Source organism: Delphinapterus leucas, chromosome 4 (genome assembly GCF_059928025.1).
Source record: "Delphinapterus leucas isolate spDelLeu-1000000601 "Yukka" chromosome 4, BTC_Dleu_Yukka2, whole genome shotgun sequence".
Taxonomy (NCBI): domain Eukaryota; kingdom Metazoa; phylum Chordata; class Mammalia; order Artiodactyla; family Monodontidae; genus Delphinapterus; species Delphinapterus leucas.
Genome location: NC_143132.1, coordinates 9,061,064 through 9,074,401, shown reverse-complemented (window position 1 = coordinate 9,074,401; position 13,338 = coordinate 9,061,064). Strand labels below are relative to the sequence as shown.

Genomic DNA, 13,338 nt, shown 5'->3' with positions numbered 1-13,338 from the left:
CCCCGACCAGGACATGGCAGTGAAAGTGCTGAGTCCTAACCACTGGACCACCAGGGAACTCCCTATTTGCTATTTTTTAAACTGTTTTTTATCCCCCAATTTTATTGAGATATGTATCATATAGCAGTGTGTGAGTTTAAGGTGTACAACTTGATTTGACTGAAGTATATCATGAAATGATTATCACAGTAAGTTTAGTTAACGTCCATGATCAGGGATTGAACCCACGCCCCCTGCATTGGAAGCACGGAGTCTTAACCACTGGACCACCAGGGAAGTTCCTTGTTTTATTTTTTTAGATTCCACTTATAAGGGAGATCATACAGTATTTGCCTTTTTCTTCTTATTTCACTTAGTATAATGCCCTCAAGGTCCTTCCATGTTGCTGGAAATGGTAGGATTCCTCCTTTTCGTGGCTGAATAATATTCCATTGTGTATATATAAAACCATTTCTTTATCTGTTTATCTGTTGATGGACATTTAGGTTGTTTCCATGTCTTGGCTACTGCAAATAATGCTGCCCATTTTTTCATTGGATTATTTGCTTTTTTTGGTTACTGAGTTGTATGAGTTCTTTCTATATTTTGGATATTACCCTATCAGATATTTGGTTTGCAGATTTTTTTTTCCATTTCATAGGTTGTCTTTTCATTTTTTTGATTGTTTCTTTTGCTTTATTTGCTATTTTTTATGGACATATAAATTTTAAACATTAAGCTAGGTTTACTCTCTCTCAAATAGTAACTTGAATTCACATTTTTTTTAAAGATTCAGACATTCATACAGCTTGAAGAAGATCTGAAAGAGGACGATGAATCATTGAGGTAAGTAGTACAGCAGTCCGCACACATATATGAAGGTTAATAGACACCACCTTAAGACGCAGGGCTATCTAACACTAAATACTGTTTTCCTGAAGTGGTTGTGAAGGGACCAGCTATTCTGACCATTTCTTAAAAGGAAAACCTTCTTATGGACATTGCATAGGCAAAAGGACCACGGCAGATGTGAATGAATTTATAACAAGAGTTTCTTTGCAAATTTACAGAAACAGCAACAAAATCAACAGAATAAAAGTTTCAGTCTCTGATGGAAATGAGCCCTCGATGGGGGAGATACCCCAGAGTGAACTTATCCTATACTTATCGGCTTGCAAATTCTTGGACACGGCACTTTCTTTTCCACCTGACAAGATGCCGCTATTTCAGATGTAAGTCAGAGAAGACCACGTGTCTTCTTTGAAGTGGATGACTTTCTTTCCTCTTGAGCACTTTCACTTGTTCTTTCCTGTACAATATATAAGAAACCACAGCATGGGTTGCTAGTGGCCGAGGAGTCTGCTCAGAATACCAAGTTTCACATTACTTGCAACATCTGTGTTTTGGGGAATTTGGCTCACAGTAGTGTTTATGTACGGGTTTCTCTTTCTCTCTCTGTGTGTGTGTGTGTGTGTGTGTTTAGGTGGGTTTTGCTATTGGGTTCTTATAAAACAGAGTCACCCACTGGTGATCCTCACTGGGTTTGTATAATTTTTTTGTCTCTTTGTTTTTAATTAAATAAATGGAACTTGCCATCTCCGATTGGCTCTGCCCTTGTGGGCTCACATTTCCTGTAGGCTTAACACAGCTGCTCATATGTCTAATTTCATGCCTGGCCCCAGATGCCACTTCTCTCTGTCCTATTTCCCCTACAGAGTGAAATCATGTAGAAATGTTTGTGGTTAGAAATCACTAAGTGAAAGAAGCCAATCTGAAATGGCTACATACTGTCTGATTCCAACTATATGATGATCTGTAAAAGGCAAGACTGGAGACAGTAAACAGCTGAGTGTGTGCCAGGCGGGAGGGGAGAGCGAGGCAGAGCACAGAGCATTTTTAGGGCAGTGAAACTACTTCGTATGATACATGTCATTGCACACTTGTCCGAGCCTATGGAAGTTACAGCACCAAGAGTGAACCCTAAGGTGAACTCTGGACTTTGGGTGATGATGTTGAGTCAGTGTCAGTTCATCGATTGTAACAAATGTACCCCTCTGGTGGGTGTGTTGGTAGTCAGGGAGGCTGTGCACGGCGGAGCAGGCCCCAGGGCAAGTGGGAAACCTCTGTACTCTCTGCTCAATTTTGGGTGAACCTAAAACTGCTCTAAAAAAGAAAGTTTTTTTTTTTTAAGTGAGTTCCAATGTACATGAGTATGCACAGCAGCATTAATCATAACAGGCAAAAGGTAGAGAAATGTCCATCAGTTGACAAGTGGATAAATAACATGTGGTGTATCCATACAATTAAATATTCTACAATACAAAGAAATGAAGTACCGACACACGCCACAGCACGGATGAACCTTGACAATATTAAGTGAAAGAAGCCAGGCACAAACGACCATGTATTATGTGATTCCATTTATATGAAATGTCCAGTATAAAAAAATCTGTACAGACAGAAAATAGATGAGTGGTTGCCTAGATCAAAGGGGTGTAGTGGATTGAGGGGTGAGGGCTAACGGGAACAGGGATTCTATTTGGGGTTATGAAAATATCCTAAAATTGATTATGGCGATGGATGTACAATTCTGTGAATATACCAAAAGCTATTGATCTGTACACGTTAAACCGGTGAATGTGATTTACATCTCAGTAAAACTGTTTATAACTCTTTAAGTGGGCTCCAAGCCAGCATGCCTGACCTCAGATTTTTTTCCTCCAGTTACAGGTGGGCATTTGTTCCAGAAGTAGACACAGAGGGCCCTGCCTTCCCGTCGGATCTAGAGGAGAATCACCAAGAATGCAAACCCCACACTGTCAGGATTCTCGAACTTCTAAAATTAAAATATGGGGTAAATGTTTTCCCTTTTAACAGTTATATTTGTGGTAGAGGGGAGAAAGGCTAGGCAGTGAGTGAAGTACTTCATATGCTATTTGATTTTAATGACTTTGAACAGTTTTCAGAATGCCTCCTAACTGAATGTTCAAACTTGGAGATGGTTATAAATTTCATCTTTGTTTTAGCATTTATATGTCACTTTCTCATCCCAGTTGCTAAGGGGTAAAGCCTCCTGGGTGACACAGTCCTGTAGAAGTAGTCTTGCCCACAGACTCCCTCTGTGACTCAGAGGAAGAGCCTGCCGGAGAGGTGACAGTGGCCCCAGCGGGGTGGGCTCAGGGTGAAATCCTGGTGGAAGATGGCAGCTGAAGACCTAGGATTTGAGTTGATGCTGCTACCATCAGCGCTGACAGTGAATTTCATAAACGACCCATCTCTTAGCTTTCACCGCCTGCACATGCCTCGCGTGCATCTCTAACCCTTAGCAAAGCCACGTCATTGTGGGTTTTTTGCAGGAAATCAGCAGCTCCGATGAGATCACCGTGAAGAGCGAGTTCCCTCTTCTGCGCCAGCATTCTCTTTCCAGCGTTAGGCAGTTGACGCCATTCTTCAAGACTCTGAATTGTGCTTTTAAAACCCAAAGTAAACTGCCTACTGACACCCGAGGGCCTCTACTTGTGGAGTCGCCCGTCGCAGATAGCTCAAGGGTCTTGAAGCAACTGGAAGAATGTGTTGAATACGATTTTTTGGAACATCTGGAATGTTAACCTTGTAAGCCGGAACTTGTTTAATCCATTTACTGAGACTTCGAGAAAAAACAGGATATATTCAAAACAAAAAAGGAGCCAGGATAGTGCTTTTAAACAAGTGTGTCTCCGTTTTGAAAGTAAATTTCAGATCATTTTTCTGGTGGGCACCAAAATACACCTCCCTGAATGCCACGTAATATTTTTAGATCTGATTTTATGTTTCTTCCTCAATTTATGTAAAGAAGTAAAATTAATATATCATCTAATGGTGGCACAACATTTGTAATATAAAGTAAAGGATGAAGAGATTGGAGAGTTGTTTTCTTTGTTGCAGATATATGGGTCCGTGTCAGTACACCTCTAAAAATCTTGTTGACTATTATTTTAACCTTTCTCACATATGTCCCTTTAAACATTTATTTTCGTACCACATTTTAAAATGAAAATATATTATTTTCTGAAAATACTAATTGCCCGTTACCATTGCCTATTCAGCAGAGGTGTGAGCTTGCAGACGTCTCATTGTATTTAACTCATGCCCATTAAAATCACATGTTCACACTCTTCTGCTGGGTAAGAAATACGTAGTTTTCAAATGTCTGACAGCTGTAGCCTTAGTTATGGCACCCCGGAGTGCCTGGCCAGCACTTTCCATTGAACATAAAGCAATCAGCGTGGTCATGGAGCCTCTGATGCCTGAAACTATTGTCAGGGAGACTCACTCTTTGGACGCTTCCTTATTACTCTGTCATTTCTGGGATCTCTTTACCTCTCTGCAGACATTGCTGTTGATGAAAATAATCCCTTCCTAGGCACAGACTCCTCCAGGCTGGCAGCGTGTCATCCCTCTCTTTTCGAGCCTCTTTGTCTCATGCCAACTTCCTTATTTAGACTCCCTCTTGGTGCCCATCCTCTGAGGTGAGCGCCCTCACTCTGCACCAGTGCGCGGGGCTTGCCTGCCAGACCTGCCTAGCTCATGTCCCCTTTTCAGCCACCGGGGCGTCGTTCCATGACCTCATTTTCCGGGCCAGACGATGCAAACTGTCCTACCTAATGTGTGCTCTCAGATCCATCCTTTCTATAGACAAGGGTGTTTGGGAACTTGACCAACATTACTGGTTAAGTTTCTCCTAACATTCTACTACGTATTAGTTTGTGAACACTGCAGAAGCAATTTGTGTCACTAGCCCCAAGATAGGATATGGGGAGCACAGAACCACTTGGTTCCCTAAATAGGGGCTAAAAGTAAGAATCAAAAAGCACCACCATATATGGGTATTCATACAAATACGTGTTAAAAATTACATGGAGGGACTTCCCTGGCGGTCCAGCGGTTAAGACTCCTTGCTTCCATCGCAGGGAGCGCGGGTTTGATGCCTGGTTGGGGAACTAAGATCCCGCATGCCATGTGGCACAGCCAAAAAATAATAATAAAAAAAAAATAATTACATGGAAACTATGTTGTTTTTGTGTGTGTTGGGGGGGTATCTTTAAAATCATTTGCAAGGTTGGTCACTAAAATGTTAAATATTGAAGTGTAGGATTGTGAATTCAATGTAACTTATATGATGATTTCCCTGTAACTCAGGCTGTGAGGAGATAACCATATGCTGCTCAATAGTTAACATCAAGGTGGGTACATATGATCACGTATCAAAACTGACAACACTAATAGCCTATTTATATCATCAGTAGCTATTATGCCATGAAAGGTAGTTCTTGTATCTGTACCTAGATTTACAAATTTTGCTTTTTCCTTTTTTCCTCTCCAGTATCTAAAACAGCTTAATGGTCTCGGTCAATACCATATAAAATTGAATCCTTATTTATTAATAGAATCTTAAAAGGGGTTTCATCGTGCGTCTCTGTTTATCTTAGAACACTAGGACAGAAGTCTTAGAAATGTGATGTGTATCTAAGTCTTTTGTCAGTGTACACGCCACAGTGGGTGAGGGCAGAGGCTCTGAATTCAATCTGGGTTTGTTATTCAGCTTTACCCACATGCTAGGCTGGACATATACTTTGTTCCTCAGTTTTCTCATCTATACAATAGAAATATCGACTGTAACTACCCCTCAGGGTTATAGCAACTAACCCTCTCTGTGCTCCCGCTGTGGTTTATATAGTTGTTTCTTTTCACTTGACTTTTGGGGGGGGGGTCTTTTATGTCTTTTTTCTCTTCTAACTTTTTGTTTTATATTGGAGTATAGTTGATTGACAATGTTGTCTTAGTTTTAAAAGAGAAAATGGAGATTTTTTTTTTAAGGGTGAGGAAAAGCAAAATCAACAGTTCTTTTTTGCCTTCCCACTTGCAAGACGACCGCTGTGACTCATTTCCTCTCAGAAGAAGCTAAGCCATGTGTCCAACCCAAGGACCAAAGTGCCACTTCTCTGGGGGCAAGAAGTGTGCTGGGTCCCGTGCTCTAACAAAGCAGACTTTGGAACGCACGGAGCTACAGGAGGGTGTGGTGGGGACGTAGCCCTTATGAGCAGGTATGAATGGTCGTCACCACTGGAGTGCTTCCCAGGGGCCAGGCTTAGTGCTGAGCGCGTCACATGGGTGATTTCCTAACCCCCTTGAGAGGTAGGGACTGTTCCTCAGTTCTCCAAAGTCTGCAGAGCCAGGAACCGAAGCTTAGGTCTGTCTTGCTCTAGAGCGCTATGTTCTCAAGCCCAGGGCTGAGAAGTTTAAACAGGAAAACACTGCAAGGGCTGCTGCCGCGTGGTCGGGTGGGAGACAGCTTCTGAGGCCACCCCGCCCAGCGGGCTTCCTGCTGAAACAGCTCCTCCCAGAGCCTCGGCACAGAGCAGGTGGCTCCTGCCTCTCAAGGGGTGGTGAGGTGTTTTAAAGCAGAACAAGCCTTATTTTCCAGCATTTGTGTTATGCCCGGTTAAATTTAGAAGTAGAAGTAGCTGGATTCATCGAGATGGTTGATGAAGACTGTAATTAAAAGCTTTGAACAACAACCTGGGAGACCAGACAGAATCTGGCCTTTGGAATTAAATTGAGGTAAGACAATGCCTTCTGCCAGGTACCATTTGCAGTTTAGTAGGACACACAAACCCATGGACATGGAAAAGTAACACCATCAAAGAAGAGTCCACCCATTCTACACTAAGGGGCAACTGGACGTTGTGAGGATCACTACGTAGTATCTTACCATGCTTACATGTTTTGTTAAGCTGTATAGTCGTCGTTCCATAAGCTGAATTCCATCGTCTGCAATCGGACTTTGTGCTGTCTCTGAAGTTGAGTGAAGGGACCCCCTTCAACCTTTTTTCAGGATGGTTATGAGGACCCAGCAGTTAGAAATCTCAGTTGTGGTTAGAATCCAGCAACGCAGCTTTACTTAACAGGGGTCCTCTCTCTGGTGTGTGCACAGAATCATCCAGAGAGCTTGCTAACTTGCAGAAGGCTTAGCCTCCGCCCCAGAAAGTCTGAATCAGTAAGTGGGGTGACATTCGGGAATCTGCCTGTGTAATAGGTTATCTTTGATGCTAGTGCTTTCTGGACCACTCTTGGAGAAACACTAGTTTGCAGAGCCACGGGTTCACAGAGATGATGGCTTGGATGGAAATGAGGAAACCCGCAAGGCGGAGGCTTGTCTGCTTACTTCTCATCCTATACAAGTAGCTCTTTCCAAGTGGTCCTGCATCTAAATCAATAAGCCTACCTTTAAGCCAAGGCAGAAATGGACTTTAAAATTGGATCTAGGGGGCTTCCCTGGTGGCGCAGTGGTTGAGAGTCCGCCTGCCGATGCAGGGGACATGGGTTCGTGCCCCGGTCCAGGAAGATCCCACATGCCGCGGAGCGGCTGGGCCCGTGAGCCATGGCTGCTGAGCCTGCGCTCCGCAATGGGAGAGGCCACAACAGTGAGAGGCCCGCGTACCACAAAAAAAAAAAAAAAAAAAATTGGATCTAGGAAGAGTATGGCTGTTCCTCAAAGAGTTTAAAATATAATTACCCTATGATCCAGCAATTCTGCTAAAAACGAAAAGCAGGGGTCACAAAGAGATATTTGCACACTCATGTACGTGGCAGCATTATCCACAATAGCCAAGAGGTGGAAATAACCTGAATGTACATCAATGGATGAATGGATAAACATATGTGGTGTAGACATACGGTGGAACATTATTGAGCCTTAAAAAGGAATGAAATCCGGACACGTGCTACAACATGGATAAACCTTGAGGACATGATGCTAAGCGAAATAAATCAGTCACAAAAGGACAAATATGATTCCACTTACATGAGGTGCCTGAATAATCAAATTCATAGAAACAGGAAATAGAATGGTGGTGGCCAGGGTCTGGGGGAGAAAGGACTGAGGAGTTAGTGTTTAATGGGTACAGAATTTCAGTTTGGGATGAGGAGAAAGTTCTGGAGGTGGATGGTGGTGACGGTTGCACAACAATGGGAATGTAATGTCACTGAATTGTACACTCAAGGGTTAAAATGATAAATTTTATGTTTTGTATATAATACCACAATAAAGTTTTAAACCCAAAAAATACTGTGAATTTAAAGTGAGAGTAGGGGAGACAGCCAGGGCTCCCCCTTATCTGGTGAACAAGTGTCTGTGCCATCCTGAGTTTTCCCCCCAGAGTCAACCAGAAGCAGATGGGAGGTAGAATACTAAGGAGAAACTCGCCCTTCAATGTTTCAGCTTTAGAAAAAGAAGTTGCTTGGGCTTCCCTAGTGGCACAGTGGTTGAGAGTCCGCCTGCTGATGCAGGGAACACGGATTCGTGCCCCGGTCCGGGAGGATCCCACATGCCACGGAGCGGCTGGGCCGGTGAGCCATGGCCGCTGAGCCTGCGCGTCCAGAGCCTGTGCTCCGCAACAGGAGAGGCCACAACAGTGAGAGGCCCTCGTACCAAAAAAGAAAAAAAAAAAAAAGAAAAAAGAAGTTGCTTAACATTTTACCCTAAATTGAAATTGTAATTATGACTCTTGGGGCCTGATGGGATTTTCTATCCTCCTGAAGGCCTCAGCTACCTCTCCTGTCTCCTCCAACCACTCGGGGTTTCTTATCTCCAGCATTTCTTTTTTTTTTTTTAATATAAATCTATTTATTTATTTATTTTTGGCTGCTTTGGGTCTTCGTTGCTGCGTGCAGGCTTTCTCTAGTTGCGGCAAGCAGGGGCTACTCTTTGTGGCAGTGCGGGGGCTTCTCATTTCAGTGGCTTCTCGTTGCAGAGCACAAGCTCTAGGCACGCGGGCTCCAGTAGCCGTGGCACACGGGCTCAGGAGTTGTGGCTCACGGGCTCTAGAGGGAAGGCTCAGTAGTTGTGGCACATGGGCTTAGTTGTGGCGCACGGGCTTAGTTGCTCCACGGCATGTGGGATCTTCCTGGACCAGGGCCCGAACCCGTGTTCCCTGCATTGGCAGGCGGATTCTTAACTACTGCGCCACCAGGGAAGTCCCTCTCCTGCATTTCTTACATATGTTGTTTCATCCACTTGATACTATTTTCTCCTTCTCTTTCACCTGGCGAAGTCCTACTCAAGTCGTTTGTTGGTTTATTTAACAAATATATGGGAGCCCGTCTTCGAGATCCAAACTCCCTGGCCTTGCTTCTTTCTACACCTCACAGCGAGGCACTTTCCCAGTGTGGCCCTATGAAAGCACTGAATAACGTAGTAGCCCATCACTGGTCCAAGGTAAGCGCCCTTTTGTGGAAAAGACAGAGCCTATATCTTCAGTTCCTTCGGTGTCTGACATCGATGAGCAGCCAGCAAATAGCTAAATGAAAAACATAAATGTTGATTTATCTGCCCAAGGTGGTGCTGGAAGGAAGAAGAAAGGGGAGTAAAAGTTTGAATGAATGGATTTGTAGGACTAGGCAGTGTGGGCTCAGGGAACGGTGGGTTTTCCCCCAATCTTGGCCTCTCCGTCACTCTAAGAATCCCCTCCCTGAGACTCATGTGGTTTCCCTGGCGACCACTTGGGACACGTGAGGTGTTCTGCTTGGCGTGCTTTCCCCACTCTGTCCTGTTCCCAGCACGGCCTGATTACATAGCCCAACCCATCTGAAGCATCTGTGAGAACCACTCATTCTGTCTTCACCTGGCTTGTCCTTAATTCTTACTGGACCCTTTGATAACCAAACACTTCGTACTGTATGGAGAGGGCACACTTGACTCTGTGCACTAACCATACTGCTCAGAGAGCTTTGTGTTGTACTAAAGATACTACAGTGACTAATAAGCACTTGATTGTATATTGTCCCATGTTTTCCTTCCAATTATTTTGTTTGTTTCTGAATCTAAGCCAGCCTATCAATCTAAATTCCCTCAGGAAAAACACAAGCTGTTTGGGGACTTCCCTGGTGGCGCAGTGGTTAAGCATCCACCTGCCAATGCAGGGGACACGGGTTCGAGCCCTGGTCCAGGAAGATTCCACATCCTGCGAAGCAACTAAGCCCGTGCTCCACAACTACTGAGCCTGCGCTCTAGAGCCCGCAAGCCACAGCTACTGAGCCCCGCACACCACAACTACTGAAGCCTGTGCACCTAGAGCCCATGCTCCACAACAAGAAAAGCCACTGCAATGAGAAGCCCGCACACCGCAACGAAAAGTAGCCCCTGCTCGCCGCAACTAAAGAAAGCCCACCACGTGCAGCAACGAAGACCCAATGCAGCCAAAAATAAATAAATTTATTTTTTAAAAAAAAAGACAAGTTGTTTAATATGATTGGGGGCAGGGGGTGGAGCTCGTGGCCAAATGAAGAGTATGATTGGCCTAAAGGCAAGAAAATTCAATCAGAAGTTAATATGTACACATCAGTATAGTTTTTTTTGTTTTTGTTTTTTTTTGCGGTACGCGGGTCTCTCACTGTTGTGGCCTCTCCCGTTGCGGAGCACAGGCTCCGGACGCGCAGGCTCAGCGGCCATGGCTCACAGGCCCAGCCGCTCCGCGGCATGGGGGATCTTCCCGGACCGGGGCACGAACCCGTGTCGCCTGCATCGGCAGGCGGACTCTCAACCACCGTGCCACCAGGGAGGCCCAGTATAGTTTTTTTGACATCAATATCTATCTATCTATCTATTTATGACCAGTTATGAGATAGATGAAATCTCACTGCCAATAACAACAACAATAAAAAAATAGGAAAAAAAAATTTATAAGACCTCCTTGAAGACAACACTACCAAAGCAGAAAAGAAGACTTGGAGCTAAAGGGAAGGTTTACTAGGTCTTGAAGAGGAAAATTCAACATCATAAAGTTGTAAATTTTAACTTACAGCATAAATTCTAAGTTAAAGAGTAATGAAGAGAACTAACCTCAGATCTTTATATTATAAAGCTAAAATAATTGGTACCAGTGCAGGAATGGACAAGAGGTCAATAGAACAAAATGAAAGTCTATCAATGGACCCAAACACATAGAAAAGTTTAGCATATAGTAAAGGTGGTACTTCAAACCCATAGGGGGAAAGATAGGTGTCTTATTCAATAAATGGTGTTGGGATAACTGGGTACCCAACAGGGGGAAAATAAGTTGAATTCATATCTCACATCTTTCACCAAAATAAATTCCAAACAAATCAAAGATTGAAACCATGAAGAAACCATGAAAATGCTAGAAAAATTGAGGAAAAGATATTTATATAAGCCAACAATGGAGATGAAATTTCTTAGATGAACATAAATTCCAAAAGTCTAAGAGAAAGTTCTATAATTTTGACTATATAAATTTTCTTTTTAAAATTCTGCACAACAGGGGCTTCCCTGGTGGCGCAGTGGTTGAGAGTCCGCCTGCCGATGCAGGGGACACGGGTTCGTGCCCCGGTCCGGGAAGATCCCACATGCCGCGGAGCGGCTGGGCCCGTGAGCCATGGCCGCTGAGCCTGCGCGTCCGGAGCCTGTGCTCCTCAACGGGAGAGGCCACAGCAGTGAGAGGCCCGCGTACCGCAAAAAAAAAAAAAAAAAAATTCTGCACAACAAAAATCATCATAAGCAAAGTAAAAGACAAATGGCAAAAACAGAAAAATATTTCAGACATATTACAAAGGGCTAATTTCTTCAGTACTGAAAGAACTATCAAAAGAAACAATAGAAAATTGGGCAAAAGATATAAACAGGGAGTACACACACACACACACACACACACTGACACACACACTGACACACACACACAATACACACACACATACACACAATTGGCTTTTACAAATGTAAAAAGACACCCAAACTTACAATATGAGAAAAAACAATTGCTCTGAGATATTAGTCACTCACCATTTCAGGAATATCAGTGAAAGGGGGAAAACAGCCTCCCCACTTCCATTGCTACAGAGTATACATTGGTACAAGCTCTGTGGAGAAAATGGGGCAATTTCTACCAAAAGTAAAAATGGATGTATTTTTGACCTCACAATTCTACTTCCAGGAATTTATCAGATATATATGCATATGTGCAAAATGACTTATGTACAAGTTATTCATTGTAAATATTGATAATAGCAAAAAGTTTGGAGACAACCTCAGTGTCCACCAGTAAGAGACTGACTACACGAATCGCAATACATCAATGTAATGAAATGTTATGAAGCTGTAAAACAATGTGATGAAGATTTTCATGCACAACTACGGAAGTCTCTCTGAGATATATTCCATGTAAAAGTCGAGATGTGTAACTGTGTAGGTTTGTGAAAGCAACCAGTTTTCACGTTGTTTTTTTTTTCTTTTTTTAATTTATTTATTTATTTTTGGCTGCACTGGGTCTTTGTTGCTGCGCGCGAGCTTTCTCTAGTTGGGCTGAGCGGGGACTACTCTTCCTTGTGGTGCGCGGGCTTCTCATCGCGGTGGCTTCTCTTGTTGCGGATCCCGGGCTCTAGGCGGGCAGGCTTCAGTAGTTGTAGCACGTGGGCTCAGTAGTTGTGGCTCGCGGGCTCTAGAGCGCAGGCTCAGTAGCTCCGCAGCATGTGGGATCTTCCTGGACCAGGGCTTGAACCTGTGTCCCCTGCCTTGGCAGGCCGATTCTTAACCACTGCGCCACCAGGGAAACCCCTTCACGTTGTTTTTGATTTAGATCAATTGGTTAGAGATTTTATTTTCTTCAGATATTCTAACTCTTGTATGGAATTTTAAAATTTCTCTTTTCTTGTCTTAGTTTGGGGTGCTAAAATAAAAATACCATAGATTGGGTGGCTTAAACAAGAAACTTTTATTTCTCACAGTTCTGTAATAGGGAAGTATAAAGTCAAAGCACCTTGGGAATTCCCTGGCGGTCCAGTGGTTAGGACTCCGCCCTCTGTCTGCTGAGGGCCTGGGTTCAATCCCTGGTCAGGGAACAAAGATCCCACAAGCTGCACAGTGCGGCCAAAAAAAAAAGCACCTTCCTGGTTCTACCTGCTGTGTCCTAACAGAAGGGTTGAGGGATCTCTGTAAGGTCTCTTTTATAAGGACTATAATCGAATTCATGAGGGATCCACCCTCTTGACCTAATCACCCTCCCAAATGCCCCACCTCCAAATACCATGATATTGGTGGTTAGGATGTCAACATATGAATTTTGGGGGGAGACAAACATTTAGTAAACAGCACTCCCCAAAGAAGGTAGTTTTTACCATAAAAAAATCACATCAAACTCAGCTTTGACATTTTTAAAGATAAAGATTTCCAAGTCAGCTTGAGTTTCTCTAACACAAGCACCAGAGGTGTGCAACAGAGCATTTACTTTCCTGAAAAAGCCCCTTTTATACCAACCCGGTTTAAGCTTAGCCTGTACATGTTTGCCTCACATTTCTTCCATATGAGTA

The 13,338-nt window shown here is 43.6% G+C and overlaps 1 protein-coding gene across 6 annotated transcripts in view; it reads left to right on the top strand.

The window, feature by feature from the left end:
* DOP1B (DOP1 leucine zipper like protein B) overlaps positions 1-3,880 on the top strand; it is a 111,224-nt gene extending 107,344 nt beyond the window's left edge. For 5 of the 6 annotated variants that reach the window (XM_089910271.1, XM_022553042.2, XM_089910270.1 and 2 more), the window contains 4 exons: positions 770-825; positions 1,050-1,211; positions 2,704-2,833; positions 3,336-3,880. In XM_089910271.1, coding sequence (XP_089766397.1) covers positions 770-825; positions 1,050-1,211; positions 2,704-2,833; positions 3,336-3,587 — 600 coding nt within the window. In that variant the 3' untranslated portion in view covers positions 3,588-3,880. Of the gene's footprint in view, positions 1-769; positions 826-1,049; positions 1,212-2,703; positions 2,834-3,335 lie in introns of those variants that run through there. The other variant, XR_002641867.2, reaches the window with a different exon arrangement.
* Positions 3,881-13,338: the final 9,458 nt, after the last annotated feature.